Source organism: Suncus etruscus, chromosome 10 (genome assembly GCF_024139225.1).
Source record: "Suncus etruscus isolate mSunEtr1 chromosome 10, mSunEtr1.pri.cur, whole genome shotgun sequence".
In the NCBI taxonomy this organism is placed as follows: Eukaryota; Metazoa; Chordata; class Mammalia; order Eulipotyphla; family Soricidae; genus Suncus; species Suncus etruscus.
In genome coordinates this window covers 102,122,897-102,145,004 of record NC_064857.1, presented here as the reverse complement: position 1 = coordinate 102,145,004, position 22,108 = coordinate 102,122,897, and the positions used below count along the sequence as shown (strand labels likewise).

The 22,108-nt window shown below is 38.3% G+C and overlaps 1 protein-coding gene and 1 long non-coding RNA gene across 2 annotated transcripts in view; both read right to left on the bottom strand.

The window, feature by feature from the left end:
• The window catches only part of LOC126020538 (uncharacterized), a 725,825-nt gene that overhangs the window by 21,654 nt on the left and 682,063 nt on the right, over nt 1-22,108 (bottom strand). The gene's annotated exons all lie outside the window — the stretch shown is intronic.
• CREB5 (cAMP responsive element binding protein 5) overlaps nt 1-22,108 on the bottom strand; it is a 426,942-nt gene that overhangs the window by 15,866 nt on the left and 388,968 nt on the right. Inside the window, exon 7 of the mRNA XM_049781993.1 lies at nt 1,102-1,419. Within this exon, the coding sequence (XP_049637950.1) occupies nt 1,102-1,419 (318 nt within the window). The remainder of the gene's footprint in view (nt 1-1,101; nt 1,420-22,108) is intronic.

Genomic DNA, 22,108 nt, shown 5'->3' with positions numbered 1-22,108 from the left:
ATTCACATAGCACCTTAGGTCCTTGCATCCATTACTCAATATTTTTGTCTTCCTGGAATTGTTATTTTTTCCCCCTCAACCAGCATTGTTCAGGGCTTAGAATTGTTCCTGGCTCTTTCTTAGGGATTGCTCCTGGACATGTTTTGGGAGCTATATTGATACAGGGGATTAAACGTAGGTCAGCCACATGCAAGACATGTTTTAACCCTTGTTCTATTCCTTCCACACCTGTTCATATTTTTTAAGCATTGATTGTTGCTCAGATGATGGTATGCTTTACTAAACTAGGTTACAGGTGACACAATTGAGACTCTATAAAGCACTGCAGGTAGAACTATATCATGGTTAAGATCAATTTCTTTTTCTCACTCGATTTTTTTCCACACCAGGTGATGAATGATAATTATTCAAGAATTACTCCTGGAGGGCTCAGGGCACCATTTGGGATGTGAAGGATCAAACTTGACTTGATCAAATGCTAGGCAAAAATGTCTCATATTGACTCTAGTCCTTTATTTGCACTTTTTTAAAGTGATTTTTTGTTTGTTTTGTTTTTCGGCCATACTCAGTGGTGCTCAGGAATACACATGGCTCTGCACTCAGAAATCACATCTGGCAGGCTCAGGAGACCATATAGGCTGCCAGTGATAAACCCTTTGTTGGCCACACGTAATGCAAGTGCCCTGCCCTATGCACCTTACTATCACTCTGGCCCCCTTTCTGTCACTCTTCACTTATATTCTTTACTCATTTAAATTTTTCTTGGTACCTTCATTACTATTTTATCCCTAGAACTAACTTTGTAGCACACTATAAAAATAGATTTGTTGTACTTGAAGTTGATATTTACCCGAAAATACTAGTCCTGCAATTATTTTATATTGCATCTAAAAACTATGATTTGGTAGGTCCTATGGAAAAACTCTTACCACCTACAAAATAAATAGTACTCTCCAGGGTGCCAGATAAAACACCTGAACTTGTCAAATAAAGTTGCTATCTATCGTCCCTGCCCTAACATTGACACAGAGTTTACTTTGCTCCTAAGAAGGAAAAAGAACAAAATCAAACAACAAACAAACAAACAAACAAAAAATCTACCTGTGCTTGGTTGCTGGAGTGCAGGGGTGGGTGTGTCGAGGTTTGGTGATGTGCTGGGTGTGTATGGAGGTGGGAGTGGGAGTGGTGATGTGGGTGGTTCTGCTGGTGATGGGGTTGGGGATGCGGATGGTGTGCAGGGTGCTGGTGCTGATAGGGGTGATGGGCTGGCAGTGCCTGGTGCTGATGCGGGTGCGAGTGCATGTGATGGTGCGGTGTCTGGTCCTGTCGAGAGCCCATCATATCCATCATATGGCTCATGGTGTTCATGTTCCCATTGGACATGGCAGCAGGATGGTGAGTCAACGCAGCCTTCAACCTCTGAAAGAGAACAAAACAGGAGGAGACATGAGGTCACTCAGGTATATGATGGGAATTTGGAATCAAAATGTTCAATTTTATAATACTGTATGCCACTGCTTTTGTTACCATTTTGTGAGACTAAGAGGCCTTTTCTATATGTTTGATATTTGCAAATGTATTATGGTAGATAAGTGGGCCAATGTTAGCCATCCAGAACTATAACTTCAACAAAACCACTGGCACTGAGCAGGATATCCACTTCATTATTTACATTATTGGGCTGAAGATGTGGCACTGGGGTTAAGTCACTTGCCTTGCATTTGACTGAATCCAGTTTGATACCTGCCACTATATATGGTCCCTGAACACCACACTCATAGTTCCCAAGCACTGCCAGGAGTAATCTGAGAACACTAAGTCAGGAGTGAACACAAACCAAAAGCTAAATAAATAAACTAAAAAGAAAGATTAAAAGGATTTATATTATTCAAAATGATTTCCATAATTCAATTTTTTAATGATATCAATTGACAGACTAGACCAGTGCAAGTATAATCAAGTATAACTATTTTATATCATAACTATTTTATATCATGGCACAGAATAATGGACTCATCCAATGTAGTTCTGTGTCCTTGAGAGTCACAAAAATAAAATATTCTGCTTTTCAACTTAAACAGACACATAGAAAAATAATGGAAAAAATCAGAATTTAGAAATAGTACTGATGTTATATTAAGACTTTGAGTTAGCTTAGTAAGCCTCAAATGTTGGAGGGAATATGTAAGTCTTTTCATTGGCTGCCATGATAGTTTTCCTGGTTTCTCCAGATACTCTATATTTTTTCCCTCAGAGTAACTTTCTTATGATTTTAGAAGGGAAGTGAGGAAAGACTAGAAGACTAGGAAGAAACAGATTTCTCCAGCTTCACTGGTAGCCAAAGCAATAGGCCAGGAATGTTTCCAATATAATGTTACTAGCCATTATCTGGAAAAAAGGACAGCAGATACAGAAACAGAAATAATTTCTATCTGGACCTAAAGCTTACGTGGCAATTTATTTTATAGTCAGATACCAAATGTTTTTTTATTGCATTCCTTAAGGTTGCTACTACTCAACTCTACCCATTTAATTTTAGGAATTTTTGGGGGCCATATGGGGCCATAGCTGGTGGTACTGAGGAGCTTCTGGAACACTTTGTGTATGGGGAGGATCACTCCTGGTAGTGCTCAGGGTATTGGGAACTGAACCTGGGCTTCCTGCATGCAAAAAAAATTCTCGGGTCTCTGAATTATCTCTCTAGTTTCTCAACTCTTTTTGTTTATTTTATTTCTTTATTTTTTGTTTTTTTTGTTTTTACAGTCACACCCAACTATGTGCTCAGAAATTGCTCCTGGCTTGGGAGACCATATGGGATGCCAGGAGATTGAACCGAGGTCATCCTAGGTAGCACCGACAAGGGCTTCGCACAGACAAAGGCTCCATGCCACCACTCTAAAACACTTCTGTTTTAGAATAAAACTAGTTATATATACCATGTAAATAAATGAATATGATGTATTGCAATACGATTTTATTTATGGAAAGAAAATCTGAATATTTTCACATGACATGAAATGTTATTATACTTTTGTTTTCTAATAGTCAAGCTTTTATTCATTTTTATTTTTTGCTTTTGGGGCCATACCAGTGATGTTCAGGGGTTACTGCAGGCTATGTGTTCAGAAATTGCTCCTGGCTTGGGGGGACCATATGGGATGCCAGGGGATGGAACTGTTTGTCCTACATTAGTGCATGCAAGGCAAATGCCCTACTGTTGTGACACTGCTCCTGCTCCACCAGTCAAGTTTTTAAAATGTAAAAACATTCTTAGAGCTGATTTTCTAAAAAACTGGTCAGCAGGTTAGTTTTAGGCCAACAGCTGGGAAATCATTTGCTGGCCTAGATACCAATAATTAGTATAAAATCAGCTTAGTGTGAGTTTCTTTGAGGATGGTATTGCTAGGTAGTATATAATAGTTATTCAGTAGAAATGGATATTTTGCAGAGATGATTTTTTGCAGTTGGCAGGTTACATTGGTTTTATGAAATATGAACTAGGAAACTCAACAGTTTCTCCTGATATGTTCATCCTTATCTGATTGATGATAGTTGGGTGACTCATTGTGAAAAGGAAAGTAGTGTTTAAAGGATGATAAATGCAACCACATTCTACACTGCTCAATATTAATGATTCTCCATCAAGTAAACTATAGATTACAACTAATTTGATTCATCAAAATCTCTAGTTACACACAAAACTACTACATGCATTTTGGAAAGGGAATTTTGAGGGGAGTCAGCAAACAACCTTCATTTTATATATTATTAAAAATATCACCTATATTTTGATTCAGTAATAATAAAACCCACTTGACAACTCTTATTTAAAAGCAGCAACTACTACAGCAGTAATGGAAGGGCAAGGAAGCACCTCAAATTTCAGAGAAAACTAGATTCTGGTATAGTGTTCACAATAGAGTAGAAAAATGTACTAATATTTCTCCCCCCTCCCAGTTTCTAAGATGATTGCGTAATTTTACTAAAAATGGTAACTATGAAAATTTTAAACTATTTGTAAGGTAGAATGATGTCAGCAAAAGTAATAAATCAACTTCAATACACAATTTGGTGGGTGAAGATCATTCCAGACAACATTAGATCAAGATGAAGAAGTGTAATAACTTTCTAACAGTGCAATCAAAATTCCATATACAAGTGTGTTAGTTGTATATAAGTGAAAACCAAATTAATTGCTGAACTTCAAAAACACATTTTTTTATCCTGGGAAAAATTTCTATGTCTGGTATCCGCAAAGTTAAAAATGAAAGAAATAATTTTAAAAATTGGAATAGACATACTGGTATGTCTATTTTCTAACTGTTGTCATTTTATTATTAGAAAAATATATACTATATAGTATATATACATATACTATATAGTAAAAAATAAAGCCAACTACTATAGGAATAAATATACAGTGAAAAGTAAAAATTTACTATCTCTGAATCACAGTTCTCTTTTCAGATATAACACCAATTTTTTCTCAGGCATTTTCCTCACATATTTAAAATAACAATTTTAATCAACTGTATTAAACTCTTTTAAAAGACTGTCTTACTTTTCTCACTTTAACAGCATATCGTGGATATATACCATTTTATATTAGTAAAAATAGTTAGAACTATTGAACATACTTTGTAAAGCTTTTCATTGTATTTCAAAAGTATTTTCTCACCTAATCCACAGAATACCCTGAAAGGCAGAAATAAAGGCTAATTCATGCTCTCAAAATTTATTTCCCTCAGAAAACTGTTTTCTAAACCAATAGAGAAGATGTCAGAAGGCATGCTGCATATGTTGCCCAAAGCAGAATTAAATATATTATTTTTGTTTTGTTTAGAGGCTATACTGGGTGTGCTCAGGGGTAACTCCTGGCCTTGCACTAGGAAATCACTGCTGGAAAACTTGCGGGACTATATGGAATGCCAAGGATTAAATCCAATTTAGTGGCATGCAAGGCAAAAGCCCTATCCGCTGTCTTTTGCTCCAGAGTCAGAAATAAGAATTTTTCTGCCACCTCCCCATCATCAAAGGGGAAGACAGAAAAAAGATAATGACAAACAAGATGGGAATTCTCAGTCACCTGGAAGTAGGTTATGCAAATGCTCCTCAGTACACAGTGACTTTGCAAACATTTTCTTAAACTCTAAGGAGGGAAAGGTAGATGGAAAGAACTTCTCAGCGAACTTACCATAAAAAAGAGTTAATCAGAATTTAACAAGGCTGTATCTCTTATTTTATCTTTTTCCACCTGGTGGTGCTCGGGATCAAACTTGGACCTCTCAGATGTAAAACATACAATAAACACATTGAGTTGAAACTTTGGACTTAGCCTCTTTATTTTATTTGTACATAATTAGGTTATTTTATTCTCCCTAACAGCTTCGGTAAAGTCCATGTCTCCTTTCTCCCTGAAAAGTGACCTTACTCCTTGACCTTTGGATTTGTAAACTTCTAGGTCTTAAGAAGTTCAAGGGGGGGTGGGGTGGTGGTGAGGTGATGGCCAAAGCCCTACTATTACAACCTAATCCTAGGCAGTGAATGGATCTGTCTTCTCATCAGCACTGGCTTTGAAAGCACTCATTTGACACTCTTTTCCTGGAAAGCTCAATCATTCCATCCACTTTTACAGTGCTATGTTCTAGGCTCCTCCTTGAGAAGACTATTCCTGGTTTCTTTGTTCCACTTAATTTTTGACGAAACCTAATCCCAATAAAAGCAAAATTTCCTTTTAAAATTCAGCTCACAGTTATGGTTTGGGGGAGTAATTATTTTGTTAATACCTGTCAACAATCCCAGGTTGAAAACATTATTAAAATAAAAACCATGTTGAATTTTAAATTCACAGCTTTGTCCTAGAGCCTAGTGTAGATTAAACACAATGTTTATACTCATATAGGAGGTCTATGCAGGAAAGAACGAATGAAATTTTCTAAGACTTATGAGGAGGCTGTAGCTTTATATCTGATATCACTGCAGATGGCATTTATATGGGAGGATGGTTTTATTGGTCAACCAAAGTCAGCAGAACTGACTTCAGAAGTTGGGCAGGCAGATGGTCTGTAAACTGGCTGGGAGAAGTGCTCTCCCCCCACTCACCTGTCCTCTAAATAATGGTAATAAGAAAAAAGATAAATACAGATGAAAGAAAGGTGCACTACCTTCATCTTCATTCATTTTTCCTAAAAGGCAGCATGGAAAATTGAAAAGCTATTTAGCAGTAGGCCACTATGTTATCCCCGTAGATGCTGTGAACAACTTTTCCACCTTTAATTAGGAGCAAATGGAATCTGACAAATAAATACTGTGTACCAGATCTTCATCGCTCAAATAATTAGCTTGTACTGTTCAGGGAAATTACTTGATTGCCTCAAGTCTCTTCTTGCAATGTTTCACGCCAAGATAATAATGCCATGAAGGCTTATAACATTCCATTTAACTATTTATTAACTCAACAAATATTTATTGGGCTTTTACTTTGTGTTAGGTACCAGGTTAGATACATCATTATTTACTTTGTGTTAGGTACCAGGTTAGATACATCATTATTTGTCCACTTACCCTAAGAAAATGGAAGATAACAAAAGCTAAAGCTTTTTTTCAGAGCAAGTCAAGAGGAAAAGTAATCCCAGCTAAGTATGGAAACAGAGATTTTCAAGTACTCCCTGGAGATACTTAGCCTACCTTCCAGTACCCAGCTACATCATCTTTCAAGAAAAGCATACTAATTGACAATTATCACCCAGTTGCTTTGCATATGTCATGCTTCATCTTTTTTGGTGTCAATTCAGAGTTTGAGGGCACTTGGCAAAGTCCCAAAGAATCTATTGCTTCCCTATACATTGGTACCAACAAGCTCTGTGGCGCTGCAAATCATTAAAATGTACCAAACATATAGTTATCGGTACCACACTCTCTCAGAGATGATAAATGACCACGAAATGAATCCAAGCTGTATTTTGCAAAAATGGCTTTTATTTTTTTCTTTTTAAAGCCGAACTGGATCTGGTTTCAAACAACTCTCCACCCAGTGTCAAGAAAACGCAAGGGAAAGCGAGGGAAATTAATGAGCAAATAAACATATATTTTTTTCAGCTCTGAAAACCAGGGTTATTACTGAGGTGTGACTGTAAGAAAGGAAAAAGGATTCTGTTTACTTTCAAGCGTCCTCGACCACATCCATTTATTTGAGAGCAAATCGGGAGAGACAGAGAGAAGCCTGACACAGCTGGTTTCAGTCAACTAGGGTCATTTTCCTAAGTCTGTGTACTTTATGAGCTCCTTGCTCACAGTTCCTTGCAGTGAGTGGGTTGACTGCTTAGGAACCGAATTCTGGTAAAAAAAAAAAAAAAAAAAAAAACTAGTAACTGATCTGGTCCGGAACCCAGGGACCACTCCCTCCCCTCCCTAGATGTTCTGTTGTGCGTCACAGCAGATCATGGGAAGTCCAGGTAGAGGCTGGCGTCACTGTGCCTCATGGCAAACACACTCTGGCATGCTTGGGCCTCGGCCTGAATGAGGACATACGCACACTGCGCACCCGTCCACACTCATACCCACACCGGCAAGTCAATTTATCTTCCAAGTAACAACGCATTTGTGCAATGAGAAAGGAACATTTGTGGAGCTACCCAAAAAACCTCTCTCTCTCTCTCTGTCTCTCTCTCTCTCTCTCTGTCTCTCTCTCTCCTCTCTCTCTGTCTCTCTCTGTCTCTCTCTCTCCTCTCTGTCTCTCTCTGTCTCTCTGTCTCTCTGTCTCTCTGTCTCTCTCTCTGTCTCTCTCTCTCTCTCTCTCTCTCTCTCTCTCTCTCTCTCACACACACACACACACACACACACTTTTTTTTCTGCATTTCCAGCACGACTGATCACTTGTACTTTGCAAGGTTTGGAGAACCAAGCCGAATAAAACAAATTCAGTTGCATGAGGGTGGCGGGAGATTGGAGCCTTCTTTCCAGAAAGGTTTTAATTAAAAACAGCTGCTGCGTTTAGTTCCAGAAAGGACTATGATAACATCATAATGCAGTCTTGCTGAGCTGACTGCAAGTAAGAGGTTCTCTACAGAAAAACAGGAAGGAAAAAATAACAACCCATATTTGAAAGAATTACTGTGAAGGGCCTCTCCGAGGTATTGCTGTGAATGGGATTTTTCTTGTCTCCACATGAAAATTAGCTGATCTGTTGAGCTGGTCAACATATCCTTTGCAATGGTCTATGGTCAAGAATGTAAGACAAGACCACTCATTGGGACCACTGACCCAGCATTTCCTTGACTTACTAAGTTGCAAAGATTTCTGAAATTAAACATTTCATTAGTAAAAACAAATATCCAACCAAGCAAGCAACAAGGATTCTGAAAACCTTCTTCCTCAGCCTGAGGTGAAATTTGGGATGAGGAGAAAGACAACAGTCCCCAGAGTCCCATGGGAATGACACCATTTGGGAGCTAACTTTGGGTAAGACTAACATTATTTTAACATACAGATTTACATCAAAGCTTCACAATGTCCACTGAGAATTATCACCTAACTGATACCATAATGGATCCTAAAATTCATATTTCAGGATGACTGCTAAGAAAATTAACTAAATCAAAGCTGGCTTAATCGCTTGGAGTAAAATATGCTCCTTTAAAAAATTTTGTCATGTTACTCAGCTCTGATGGTTTCAAAATTTACGTATTCATCTGCCTTAGACTTTTGGCTTGATAATAAAATCAAACAAGGCCACCAGGTTGGATGAAAGAGATGACCTAGAAAGGGGAAGATGCCATGAGTTATGAAAGAAAATAGAACCATATCTTTTTCATGGCATTACTGAAAGAATAATTCTGGCTATTAGAAATGATGTAATTAGTTTGAAAAACTAATTGCATTTAATAGAAAAGTATAAATAATAATCTACTTCATTGGAAAATCAGCAAGGAAATTTAAGAAATAAGGACAGTACCAGAAAAAGTGGAACTTCAGCAGTTCTAATATAAGCAGAAAATTTGGGGTTTGATTTTAGTTTCACATGACCTGTGTGTGTAAAACTTCCATAGAGTTGTGAAGCTAATTTTTTTTTTTTTTTTTTTTTTTTTTTAGTTTCTGGGTCACACCCGGCAGCACTCAGGGGTTCCTCCTGGCTCTACACTCAGAAATAGCTCCTGGCAGGCTCAGGGGATCATATGGGATGGTGGGATTCAAACCACTGTCCTTCTGCCTGCAAGGCAAACACCCTACCTTCATGGTATTTCTCCGGCCCTGAAGTTGATTTAAGTACAGGAACATATATTCACTCTTGCTGCTTAAAAAGCCAAACAACCTCCAGAGACAAAGCTCAGCAATTTCTCTGCCAGCCTTTTATATATTAATATCTAAATCATACATTAATTATAATTCTACAAGACTGAACCTTCAATTTATTCCTATTAAATCAAGAATTTAATGAATGCACGTTTAGAGAACAATTTTATTTTACAGACGACATCCCTGCAGCACTTTGACTCAGTGGCAGTCTTTTACAACCCAATGGATTTGTGAACACATTAAACGACTATATATTTTAGTAAATTTTAGAGCAGAACACTATTCTAAGAACAGAGGATGGTCTTAATTCTACTCAAAGACACGTAGGTCCTTAAATAAGTAAGCCACTGGCTGTACCTGATTTACTCTTCTGAATAGAATTATGTCCTCAGCACCTGTTCAGTGAGATAATGGATCTATACTGATTTATGCTATGAAGAAGGCATATATTGGTGAACTGAACTGTACAATGTCCAAAATTTAGGAAGCAAAGTTATTGGTATAGATAACTATAGAAGAACAGAAAGAAGACTTTGAGATGTCTTTGTTTTAAAGTCTGGCTTCATTACTTTGAGCAATTATCTTAAATTTCAAATTTCTCCTCTATGACATGAGCATATGACGATGTATAATGGGATAAGAAACTGCATAGGCCATAATTACATGATTCATGGGATAGAGTGGAGTTTATTAATGGGTGGAGATAAATAGCTTTTGATAAAAATTAATAATAAAGTGATAAATTAAAATAATTTGCTTATTATAACAACAAAATATTATGGAATATTATTAATATTTAAATGCTTGAAGTAACTATGGTTGAAGTAACTATGTTGCAGTGGATGAAACTCAAGACCAATGTTAAATGCAAGAAGCCAGGAACAAAATGTTATATATTCTATACTGAATGATTCCATTTATATAAAATATCTGAATCTTGAATTCATAGAGATGAAAATAGATTATAGGTTATCGAGGCTGATGTACGGAAAGAATGAGGGGTGACTCCTTAAATATTTCCTTTTGGGATGATGAAAAAGTTTAATTGCTTATAAATGTACTCTTTATACTGATTAAGTTAGATAATTTACATCAATTATAATAGTTTGGAAAAAAAAGCAAAATGAGAATCTCTTCATAGGCTATTGATGAAGCTTTTGACTTCAGCTGAGAATGACTGACCTGATATTCATTATGACATCACCCTACATGAACATGTAATAAGAACAGTAAAACCAAAATATATTTTGTACTAGAATGCTACAGTCAATGGCTGGATTTTAACATTTCTTAAGGAAAATGACTCCTCTGCAAGGTATTTCACCCTCTTTTCCATACAACTCCAGGACTGTCTTATATCTGGCATAGAACTAAAGGGAAATATCAGAAGCCATAGTCTCAAATGACTGAGAAAGCAACCTGATAAAGAGTAATAGATATACTGGAAAAAGAACAGAGATTCCCAAAGATCTTAGCAGACAAATATCAAGAAATCTAGTAAGAGAAATTTAATATGTATCAGCACAAGATAATTTTGGGGGTTGACAAACATAAAACAAAGCACACACACAAGCCAGTACTCTCCAAAGGTTGTTGAGGAAAGATGTAGCATGGCAGTTCTATATATAACAAAGAATTTTATGTGACTTTGTCAAACATTTATATGTGAAGTGCATAGCAAAATAGCTAATGGGATATTTTCTATTGCATCGATAAAGCTGGCTTAGAATACTTTCTCCAGGAGAGTCCTGCATCACTATATACAAGCCATGTCTCCCAAATTTCCAGCTCCTAAAAGTTTCACCATCACATACATAGATGTTTTTTTTCTAAAGATTACGCTGATTCTCAGTTGATGAAGAAACATGCTTTTCCCATTTTCCCCTTTTAAAATGGTACTAAGGGGGATCATCCTCATATTTCCAATTTTTGGCAGATTTGTTGTTGATGGAAAAAGTGTTCATTATTACAAATGTTCTTTTTCTAATATGAATCTTTATTTAAGTACCATGATTACAAGCATGTTTGTAGTTGGGTTTCAGTTATAAACAGAACACCCCCCATCACCAGTGCAGCATTCCCACCACCAATGCCCCTTTCTTCCCCCACCCCTGCCTGCATTCACGACAGGCACTCTCTCATTCTTTAACATAGTCATGTTAGTTGTCAGTGTAGTTATTTCCCCAACAGAGTTTACCACTCTTTGTCGCGAGCTTCAAATTTTGATTTTTTTTTTCTTTTCAAACACACCTTGGCCATACTCAGGGATTACTCCTGACTTTTCACTCAAGGATTGCTCCTGGTAGGCTCGGGGGAGTATATGCCAGATACTGAAGCCAGTTGGTGCATGCAAAGCAAATGCCTTACCCACTGTATTATCTCTCTCGTCCCTCTGGTTTTATTTTTTGGTTGGGTTAAATTTGAGTGATGTGGTAGTAGTAGTAAACTATTATGTGGGTGTGTATACATCCATCTGAGGAAAGGCAGTGGAATGTCTATTAAAAGAAGATCTAGCAGGCAAGGAGAATCTGTTCAGTACCAGCATTAGTAAGGAAGTTTTCCTTGGGTCCCATTTGCTGATTCTTTCCATATCCTCAGACTTAGGTGAGCTACTACCATACTATAGATTTGGGGTCTTCCACCCCTTCGAGGTTATGAATCTTTAAGCATTATAAAATGGCCTGGGGTGCTAATTAGAGCCTAGAAGGTATTGTATCCTCCTGGCTGGTTCCCCAGGCAATTTGGAACATAGACTTAAAAGATGTATTTGTTGATTGCCTGCCTGCCGCCTGCAAGTCTCCAGGAGGGGTGCCTAACTGTGGAATGAATCTCAAATGTTGGGCTATAATTTTCTCCACAGAGAGCATAGCTCTGATGCTGCTTTTAGGGAGAATAATGCCCTTTGTCTTGCTAGCAAACTCTCCTTACTCCAACAGTCCAGCACCTGCAAGCCTGGGTAATTTTAGGTGAGGGTTTATATCCAGCTTTTATAGAAGAAGAAAGTTCTTTTTTGGCAAAAAGTAATTCTCTGTTATTTTATTTTGAACAAGCTTTTAATCAGAAACATAGGCAGTAACATATGTTAGAAAATACATATGAAACATTGGACTTTGTGTTTATAGCTCACTATGGAAAACCCATGTACCCTTTATTTTGAATTTAAATTGCACAGAAGTTAGGACATTCAGAATCCAAGACTGCACAGCCAAATTTACTCCACAGGTGTATCCCAGAGACCTTCCTGAGTGGGGTGAATTGATTAGGTGGGAAAGAATAAGTGAAGCAATGAGTAGTGGTAGAAAGAATTTCCCCTTAGGATTGCTTTGCCTCACCCCAAGCAGATAGACTGTGGGTTCTTAGTGATATGAACTGTTCCACACTGAGCGTTGTGAGGGTATGTGATAAATAACCAGTGTGGCAACAACCTTAGGGGAACACCAAAACAGGATGTCTGACATGTACTACCCTGGGAGTGGCCAGTCCTAGTGTATTAGTCTGTCCTTAGCAGAACCTCATACAATGTCCTCTAAGGGCAGTTGTTTTAGGCAAAGCTTCCCACCCCAAATTCCAACTCTCTCCCCAAAGAGCCTCTCCGTTTCTCTGATGCTCATTTATTTATGTGAAAACTTAACTAAAAGACCCTCATTGGACTAATGGGTCTTACTCTGCAGTCTGGATCTGGAGAGACTTGTGCAAGGCAGAGGTTCTATATTGTTATCTTTTAGCTTTAGACTTCTGTTAGAGATATGAAGTATCTGGCCAAAGGAGGCCTAAAAGTTATTCTACTAAGACAAATCCTCTAGCTGACTTGCTCCAGCCATGGGAATGTAAATTGTCCTGTTGTGGAAAATTCATGTCTGAGTTTTTCCTAACCCACTCTGTGTATCATTATTTTTTTCTCTTTGGTCAAATGGCAATGTTCTATATGTTCTCTTTCACTTCTGGGTTCTCTTTCACTTCTTGAGTTCACCCCACATATATCAACACTAATATGGAAGGATGCAGAGGATGAAGAAGAGGAGGAAGAGAAAAATAGTGGGAGAGCAAGTAAGAGAGAATGAAAGATGTGAAAAATATAGAAAGAGAGAAAGAGAAGAACACACACACACACACACACACACAAACAGAAAGTGCCTAGACCAGAAAGAACAACAACTAAATCTATGGGCTCTGAAGGTTCCAGTAGACTGTGAGCATAATTCTGGCTCTGCCTTTGAGAGAGCTGTGTTCTGTGGTGGGCACTCAGCAGTCCTTTAGCAGCATATACACAGCCCTCCTAAGTTCTGAATGCATTGTGAGTTTATAATACTACTTATGAAATGGTGGTCTTGTGGAGCGGAAGGATGTGGAGAAACCTGGAAACTTGGTGTTGAAAGCATCTATCATGCTGCACTTTATGTATTTTAGGCAAATCAGAGCAGGAAAAAAAAAACTATATTTGGGGAGAGCAGAACAAAATGGAAAATGTCTCCCGTTGCCAGCCCCTGTAGGTGGACTTTTATGACGTTTCCAGGAGATGTCTTCTTTAATTTATGAAGAGTTTGGCCACTGGTTGTGTACACAGTGATGCTTAAGGAAAGCTCTAAATGATGCCCAAGAAAATGAGGGTGTAGAGGTGTTCCAAGCCCCAAATGAAGAATGAGGTTTTTTTTTTCTGATTGGATGCACACTGACACTACATCAATTCTCGCCTTAATGGAAAAATCCATCAATCACCAGTATTAAAGAATATCAAGAATTCTATGCTCTTTCTAGCTTCAGAATTTTTTCTGAAATTTTTTTGTGTGTTATTTCTTCTTTCAGGAGATATGACAATTCAAATACATGAGCTATTTTGCACATCTCTGGGAGTAGAATTCCAGGCTCAGGCTCTAGCTAAGCTATTATTTTATGCCTTCATTTCTATTGTGTCCATGGCATTCAAGGCAATGAACCAGAGATCTAAATCTGCTATATTATTGCCAAGAACACAAGTAATGGGGATGACGGGGTGGAGAATATGGAACTATCTCTTTAAATCACATTGTCACAACTGAGCACCATTCTAAAAATGCCAAAGAGAAAGCTTTGTGCCTGATTTATTAATTGAAAATAGTCTGTCCAAGAATTTATTTTCTAGCAAGCTTAAGATATCATTTTCATGATCTTTCTTTTTTTTTTCCAGCTAAGGTGATTTCTTTTCTGACTCCAAATTTCTCTTAAGCAACTGTTCACCAGGGACTGGCAATAATATAGAAGTTTTCTCTCAATTCTGGTGAAAGCAAAGCTCTTTGTATGTGCTGAGCCTTTGATGTAGGTGACAAATATTGTTCCCATGTTGCGGAAATGTAGGAAATGTGAAGAAATGTTGCTGCTGCCATGGGAAATAGTGCAGAAAAGGGATGTAACCCACATATTCTTCATGGTACACTAGTCTCACATCTAGTCTGGTTAGCAAAAAGATGGTGGATAATAAAAATTCTGATGGGGAATGCAAGAAAGCAGCTGATGGGGTTTGGGGAGGGAAGAAGATATTTAAGAAAATTGTGCAACAGAAAACTAGTTCTAGCTAAAGGAGTCAACACTATCAACATCTCTAAAGTATTTATTAATTTACAAAGATAAGTAGGGAAGAATCATTGTAAAAGAGAAGTGGACACAAGACTGAGTCAAAGTATTCAAACTCAAAAAAGCTCAATTCCCTTTTTTTTGAAACTAACCTACTCCACCCTAGTTTCCAGATAAATTAATTACCAAAGAGTATCATTAAATGACTTCTTCTTGGAACAACAGGTAAGCAAGGGAGAACTGGGATTTGGTGTGGCTGATGAGGCAAGGGTTGTACGCCATAGAGAAAGGTAGTTTTCTCTATTATTTTAAAAATAGGAATAATATTTATATATAGAACTTTTCCCGCTCTGTAAGGTTTTCAAGCCATATGTGGTTAACCAGAGGCTAACAAAATGGTTAACCAAATATGTCAATGATGAAGCCAAGTGGAAATAGTAATGGTAGTTCTAGCAAGAAAGCTGCGCTCTGATTGCTGTAACACATTCCACTCAGCATCCATCCTGACTTTCGATACTGTGTCCTGTGTAAAGAGCATCTGTGGTGCTGCAGACTTCACTGGGAGGAAGCAGAGATGAGCAGGTGAAAAGCTTTCAGGTTGTTTATAATACTGCAGATAAACGGTATAGTGCTAGGTATGGATTGAGGCCACTTTTTCAATGTGTCCACTTGAAGCAAGTTCACACCCTCGCTTCTGGTCTGGCATGAGAACAGGATTAAACGTACTGTACTGACTGGTGATCTTTTTAAAACTAAGAGATAGCTTGCTTTCTGAGTGTCATTTCTGGACATCTACTCCTTCCATGCCTTCTTTTTCTTCTGCTTAAAAGTATCCTTTTAATTTCTTTTTAAACTGTTCATTATGGAAAGTAAAGGAGGAGTGTCGCTAGTAAGTTTCCTTAGTGGTATACCATATAGTAAGTAGTTCATGTTTAGTCAATGAGACGGTAGCCAGCAAGCATTTAAATATTGCACTTGGTTGAATTTGCTATTTATAGGCAGGACAGCAAATAGAGTGATTGCCTTATATGTAGTCAACCTGGATTCAATTTCTAACATCTCATACAGGAGTGATTCTTTGAGAGCAGAATCAGGAATAAATTAACCCTATGCACTACTGGATGTGACTCCATAAACCAAACAAACAAACAAACAAAAAAAACAGAACAGAATAAAACAAAATAAAACCCTTGATATTTAGAAAAGGACTACATTTTTTTGGAGGGGGAGCACACCCAGTGTTGCTTAAGGTTGACTCCTAGCTCTGTACTCAGGAAGTATTTCTAATGGTTCTTGGAGGATCATATGGGATGGCAAGAATCAAACCCGGTTGATCAAGTGTAAGGCAAATGCCCTACCTGCTGTGCTATTGATCCAGGCCCCTAGAGAAGGACTACTTTTTCAATGGTCTGAATTGATTTGTAGTATTTGGTAGGTCAAAACCTTACATGAGTCTTGGGAGATAGACCAAAGGGCTATACTACTTCCTCGCATGCAGGAGGCCTGGGTTTGATTCCCTAGCACTATATTGTTCCCTGAGCTCTGAACCAGGAGTCAATCTTGATAGCCACTAGATGTGATCCAAAATAAAACACATACACACACACACACACACACACACACATACACACACACAAACTTTTCTTGAAGTAGGAGTTTTAAAATTAAAATTTCATTTGTAAACAAAGTAAATATACTAGTTTAAATCCAAACTACTATGAAACAAAAAGACTTCAAATCAGATTCCAACAAGAGAAAATATCACATACGTTGGGTTTTGTTTATTCTATTCAGAATTTTAAACACATAGTTTAAAGTATACAGGATCATCTTTTATGATATTGGGTGAAACACCCAGGAGATAAGGACAGAGGAATAGAGGATGGAATAGGGTATGTTGTCTTTCTTTTAAGTCTGCATTATCATGCCAGAATTTCAAGTTTGTAACTAGTTTTAGATTTTCACTTAAAGATAGTATGTATCAGATGCTAGAGTGATGGCACAAATGGTAGGGCATTTGCCTTGCATGTGCTGACCAAGGATGGACTGTGATTCGATCCACTGGCATCCTGTATGGTCCCCCAAGCCAGGATCAATTTCTGAGCACATAGCCAGGAGTAACCTCTGAGCGTCACTGGGTGTGGCCCAAACTCCCCCCCCCCAAAGATAGTATGTATCAGAGTATAAAAGTTAGACTCAAGTAATGTATTCATTCACTATTCATACTGAAGGCACCATCACTACTACTATGTTTAGTGTAAACCTGGAACAGGGCACAAAGAAACCCAGCTTCTTTTCTTCTGGGTAGCAACAGGTACCCATGTTAAGTCAAGTAAATTTCTAGTAAGTCAACTGTGAGCATTTTGGCATTTAATGGTCACATAAAATTTGCTAAAATCCATACAATTCTATTGGTTAGACCTAACAACTAATTTGTGAATTTAGATGTCATATTCTTCTGAGTCTTAAGGCTAGCCTAAAGTAAGATCTAAAACATTCGGTGTAAAAACAAATTCAATGAACTACTTGTGTCTCTGGTGGCAGATGTAGGTGGTTCTATTTATTGGAGAAGAGGAGGTTGTCAGGACAACGTTGTGAGCCATTTTAAATGCAATTTAAAGTCCTACTCTTTAAGTCCATTAGGAAAAACAGGGAGGCTACCATTTTAAAGAGATTAACATGTCAGATTCACTTTTAAGATTTCAATATCCTGCACTGCCAAAATATATACCAAGTTCAGAAAAAAATAGAGACTTAAAGTAAATGCGTCTTTCACTTTTCTATGCTCTTGGAAAGCAAGAGTGATGTACATAACTTGAGCTCTGATGCACTAAAGCTGATTATTAAATATTCCATGTCATTTTTTTAACCAGAGAGTTTTAACTTGGCTCTCTTTAACAAGGATAATAGCAGCCTTCCTTCCAAAGATTCCTTCAACCCTTCCAACTGGCACCTACTTGCTTCATTTCCTTTGTAGAATAAAGAACACCCAGAACAACTTGTGGAGCATGGCAGCTACTCATTCTGTACTCCTCTGGTGTTTGGGGAGAAACCATATATATATTCTTTCAACATATATTTACTGAGTATTTACTCTATGCAGAGTAGGCGATCAAAGATGATTCTTCCCATTTTACAAAAGTTTAAAATCTGGCAGGGCCGGCGAGGTGGTGCTAGAGGTAAGGTGTCTGCCTTGCAAGCACTAGCCAAGGAAGGACCACGGTTCGATCCCCCAGTGTCCCATATATCCCCCCAAGCCAGGGGCAATTTCTGAGTGCTTAGCTAGGAGTAACCCCTGAGCATCAAATGGGTGTGGCAAAAAAAACAAAAAAAAAAGGGAAAAATATTTAAAATCTATGAATGTAATTGTCTTGGTTTGCTGTGATACTATGGGTTAAGTAAATGATTTCCAGTAACATTTTATTGTTTAATTGCTCTATACTTAGAGCTCTATACTTATATTTAGATTGCTCTAAACTTGGATTAAATACTAGTATACTGCTTGGTACCCTGGTTCTAAAGATCGACATCCTGGTATCATGAACATTTTTAGATTCTAACATTCATATCAAGCATATTTAATTATCTCTGGCTTTTAGTGAGACTTTTGAATCAGTTGGCCATTAATTTTTTATGCTATAACTTCCTAGAAATACAACTTCATATCTTTGTAGTCATGTTTAAGTCTCATTGAACCTACCATCACCATCCAAGTTCTAGTGAAATCACCCTATTCAAATACTCACCTCTACTATTTCCTCTGGACATCAACATAGTTTTCAAAGAATCTAAGAGTTGTTTTTTACGTATTAAACTTGCAGTTTTGTTATGGCTAAACATAGTAGCTCTTAATTCAAGGTGATTTTACCCCCTAAAGACACAGCTGGAGAGAGTATTGATTAATATAACTCGGAAGGTGAGTTGGGCTAGTGCTACTGGTATTTTGAGGCTAGTGTCTAGGTATGCTGTTAAACATTTCACAATGCACAGGATAGTCCCTCATAACAAAGACATGTGAATAATACCAAGATTAAGAAACACTGCCAGACTCTTACTGCCAAGTTAATCAAAACAAGAAGAAATGTACTTACGAACACTTTTTTTTATACTTTAAAGGAACATCACAAGACCACTGTTATTTTGGTATTAACATGGGCTGGCATCAAAATCTAAGTTAAGTAAAAAAATATGTTTTCTATGACAATTCCTCATCCTTAGTGAAACTTATCAACTCACTCTTGAACAAGAATGGCGATGATAATTATACTAAGAATTTAGATATGTTTTTTTCAATCGACTGTAACTGGAAGAGCCTCAGCCAGGTGAAAATATGCCTATTTATTAAAAACAACTTCACATATTTAAGAAATATAGTTTGAGCAAGTTTACATTCATGGTAATCTCATGATATATTTAAGGTGAAGAGCAAATGAAAACACATGCCCCATTTACGACCTGTCCAGGCTGTCTTTGCTATGCTGCAAATGATTCTGGGATTCAACTGCTTGTGAATAAAAAACAAGAAACAAAATTGACAATGCTAACAGTCCGAGCACTGTGTATTTGCCATGGCATTGAGTCAATGCGTTATGAGATGGGGCTCTTTATAGAGAACATTGATAGCAATGTCAGCCCCTGTGCCCTGGGGAGCTGAGGGGGTTGTTCGTTAAACCCATCACATCTGTATTTCTTTAAAATAAAGCGAATGTGCTCCTACTTGGATTGGCCAACATAAGAAGCATAGACAGAACCCCAAGACTTTGTGAGGGTAACTATGAAGGGCAAGCCTTATCTCTTTTACCAATGACAACTCCTTGGCACTTTGTTTTCCTTCCCTTGCATCCGCAAACAGTTCTGAGATTGCATTCTATCACCTTTCAAATAGTTCAATTTCTGTGAGGCTTTTAGATTATTACTAAAATCACCAGCCCTGAGACTCTGTTCTCAATCATTTACACATGGAATTTGAACTGTAAAGTCAAACAAGAGGCATCTACTCTGAATAGTAATGATAAAGGAATTTGTTAGGTGTGAACTTTATTATTCTTTCAAATAATCAACTAACATCTAAAGATTCTGGTGAACATTCGGATCTACCTTTTTAGTAGATACACTCGATACTTATTTAGTCAACACAGATGTATATGTGTACTAGGGCAGAGGCAGGTCGGGGGCAGTAATAGGTGTAGGGTAGGAAAGCTTTCTTCCCACTCGCTCTACCTTCTATCTCAAAGAATTTCAATAGGGACCTAGAAATATGGAAACTAAAGTACTTAAATAATCTCCCCCCCCCTTAAGTTTCCTTCTCCTTCCAGATCTTCTGGAAACTGTAAGATCTCTCAAAGCTTCATGCTGCTCTTTTCTTTTTGAAAGAATTCGGGAAAAGGCCATGTAAAATGGCAGTCAGGAAGCTGCAGAGAAGCTGGCTGTTTCCTCCTCCAACTTACAGACACAACTGTGAAATTTCCTGAAACTCTCACCATCTGTCTCTTTACACCACTGGATCTGCTCTTCAGAGCATGTGAACAGTGTGCATGCGTGCACGTGTGTGTGCTTATGTGGGATGATGAAGGGAAAGAAGGACAGGAAAGGTGCAAAGGGACATGACTAGGTCCCAGAAATAATGCAGAGATCTGTTCAGAAGTTTTGTTTATGGGCCTTTGAACAGAATCCTTGTTGGAATTTTTAGATTCTGTCCCCTGGAGTTCAAGTGCATTCTTCAGGGCAAACAGTTACTGTTCCACAGAGGTGTGAATGTCCCCGAGTTTCACAAGCACAATACTTCACATTGTTGGCTCAGAATTATTTTAATTCTTCTTCCCACCACCCTACCCCCAACCATTAAGAAGCTGTTGGATCCACAGAAAGGTCTAGTACAATCCTGTCTGCAAAAGCCAATAAAACGACAAAAACCCTGTCGTAAACATCCTAATATAAGACTATGATCAATTAGTAACAAGGAAGAGAATTCCTATTTATTTTTCCCTAGTAATAGGTCATGGCCTAATCTTAGCAATGCAATGAATTTGACTTGAGCTCTTCTTTTTTAAGTGACAAGCGACACAAGAAATGGGCATCAAGTTATCCCCTTTCCTCTAAGCACATTTAATGACAGTGGATTAAGACTCTGCCTTTGCAGAGACAGTGAAACACATGTGGTGTAGACAAAAAGCTCTTTGGAAGTGTGTTCAGAAACCCATATATCAAACCCTTCCAGAAGCCCACACTTCACCCAACCTACATCTGTGGCCAGTTCCCCATGGCTCCCTGTGAATGATTTGTAGATTGTTACAGAAGTCAGCATCCTACTAGGAAAGCACCCCTAAGACAATTACAGCTTTAAACCAGGATATACAATCCAGATGCTCCTCCGCTTGGGGGGACTCTCTGGAGGTCCCCCATGACAGAATGAGATGACACAGAAAAGCACTGTGGTGTCGACATAGATTTAGGCTGAAGGCAGCTGTTTATTTTTCTGACTGAGAAACTGCACTCAAGGAGGCACAGAAAGATGAATAAAGAAAAGTTTCCTTTAAATGTCCAGAAGCCGCTTCGAAGTGGCCTCCTACTGATGAGCACCCCCATCCCTTGAACACCAGAGCCTGGATATCAAGACTCTGCATGCCAAAGGAAGATGGCAGAAGGACAATGCTATCGAAGTTGCCAAAATGGTGCAAGGGGGACAGAACATCAAGCTGAGCCTTCGTAGTCCCCAGAGTGTTGACGAGCCCTTTGCACTGACGCTGAAATTCCTACAGGCTGCTTGGCATGAGAGGCCAAGAAAGAAAAAGCAGATATCACAACACTTTGCTCCTAAACCACATCACACCCCCTCCCTTAACGAGATTCTTGTGGGCTTTAACCACAGGCGCATAACCGATTCTTCCCTGCCAGGGCAGCAGACAAACCTTTCTTTCCCACAAGCTGGTGTGGAATGTTCACATCCCACCACCATGCCCGGGCTTCAGGATCCATCATCTGGGCAGCCAAAGATATTTCTCCACCCAAGCAATTCTGCGCTGGCAGTCAGCCAAAGCACAAAGACCAGGGAGGGGGAAAAATCCTGTAGCTAAGCAAACTGTGCAGGAGGGTGGGGAGCGGCGAGAACGGATTGAAGTGGCTAATTTTTCCACTTTCCCCCCGCTGTGGTTAAAGCAGTGACAGATAATTTATCACACGTTTTGATTGCGCGCCAGCTGGCTATAAAAAAAGAGGGGGGAGGGAGAAGAGCGTTGTTTATTAATTCAATTAGTTGGCTTATTTATCA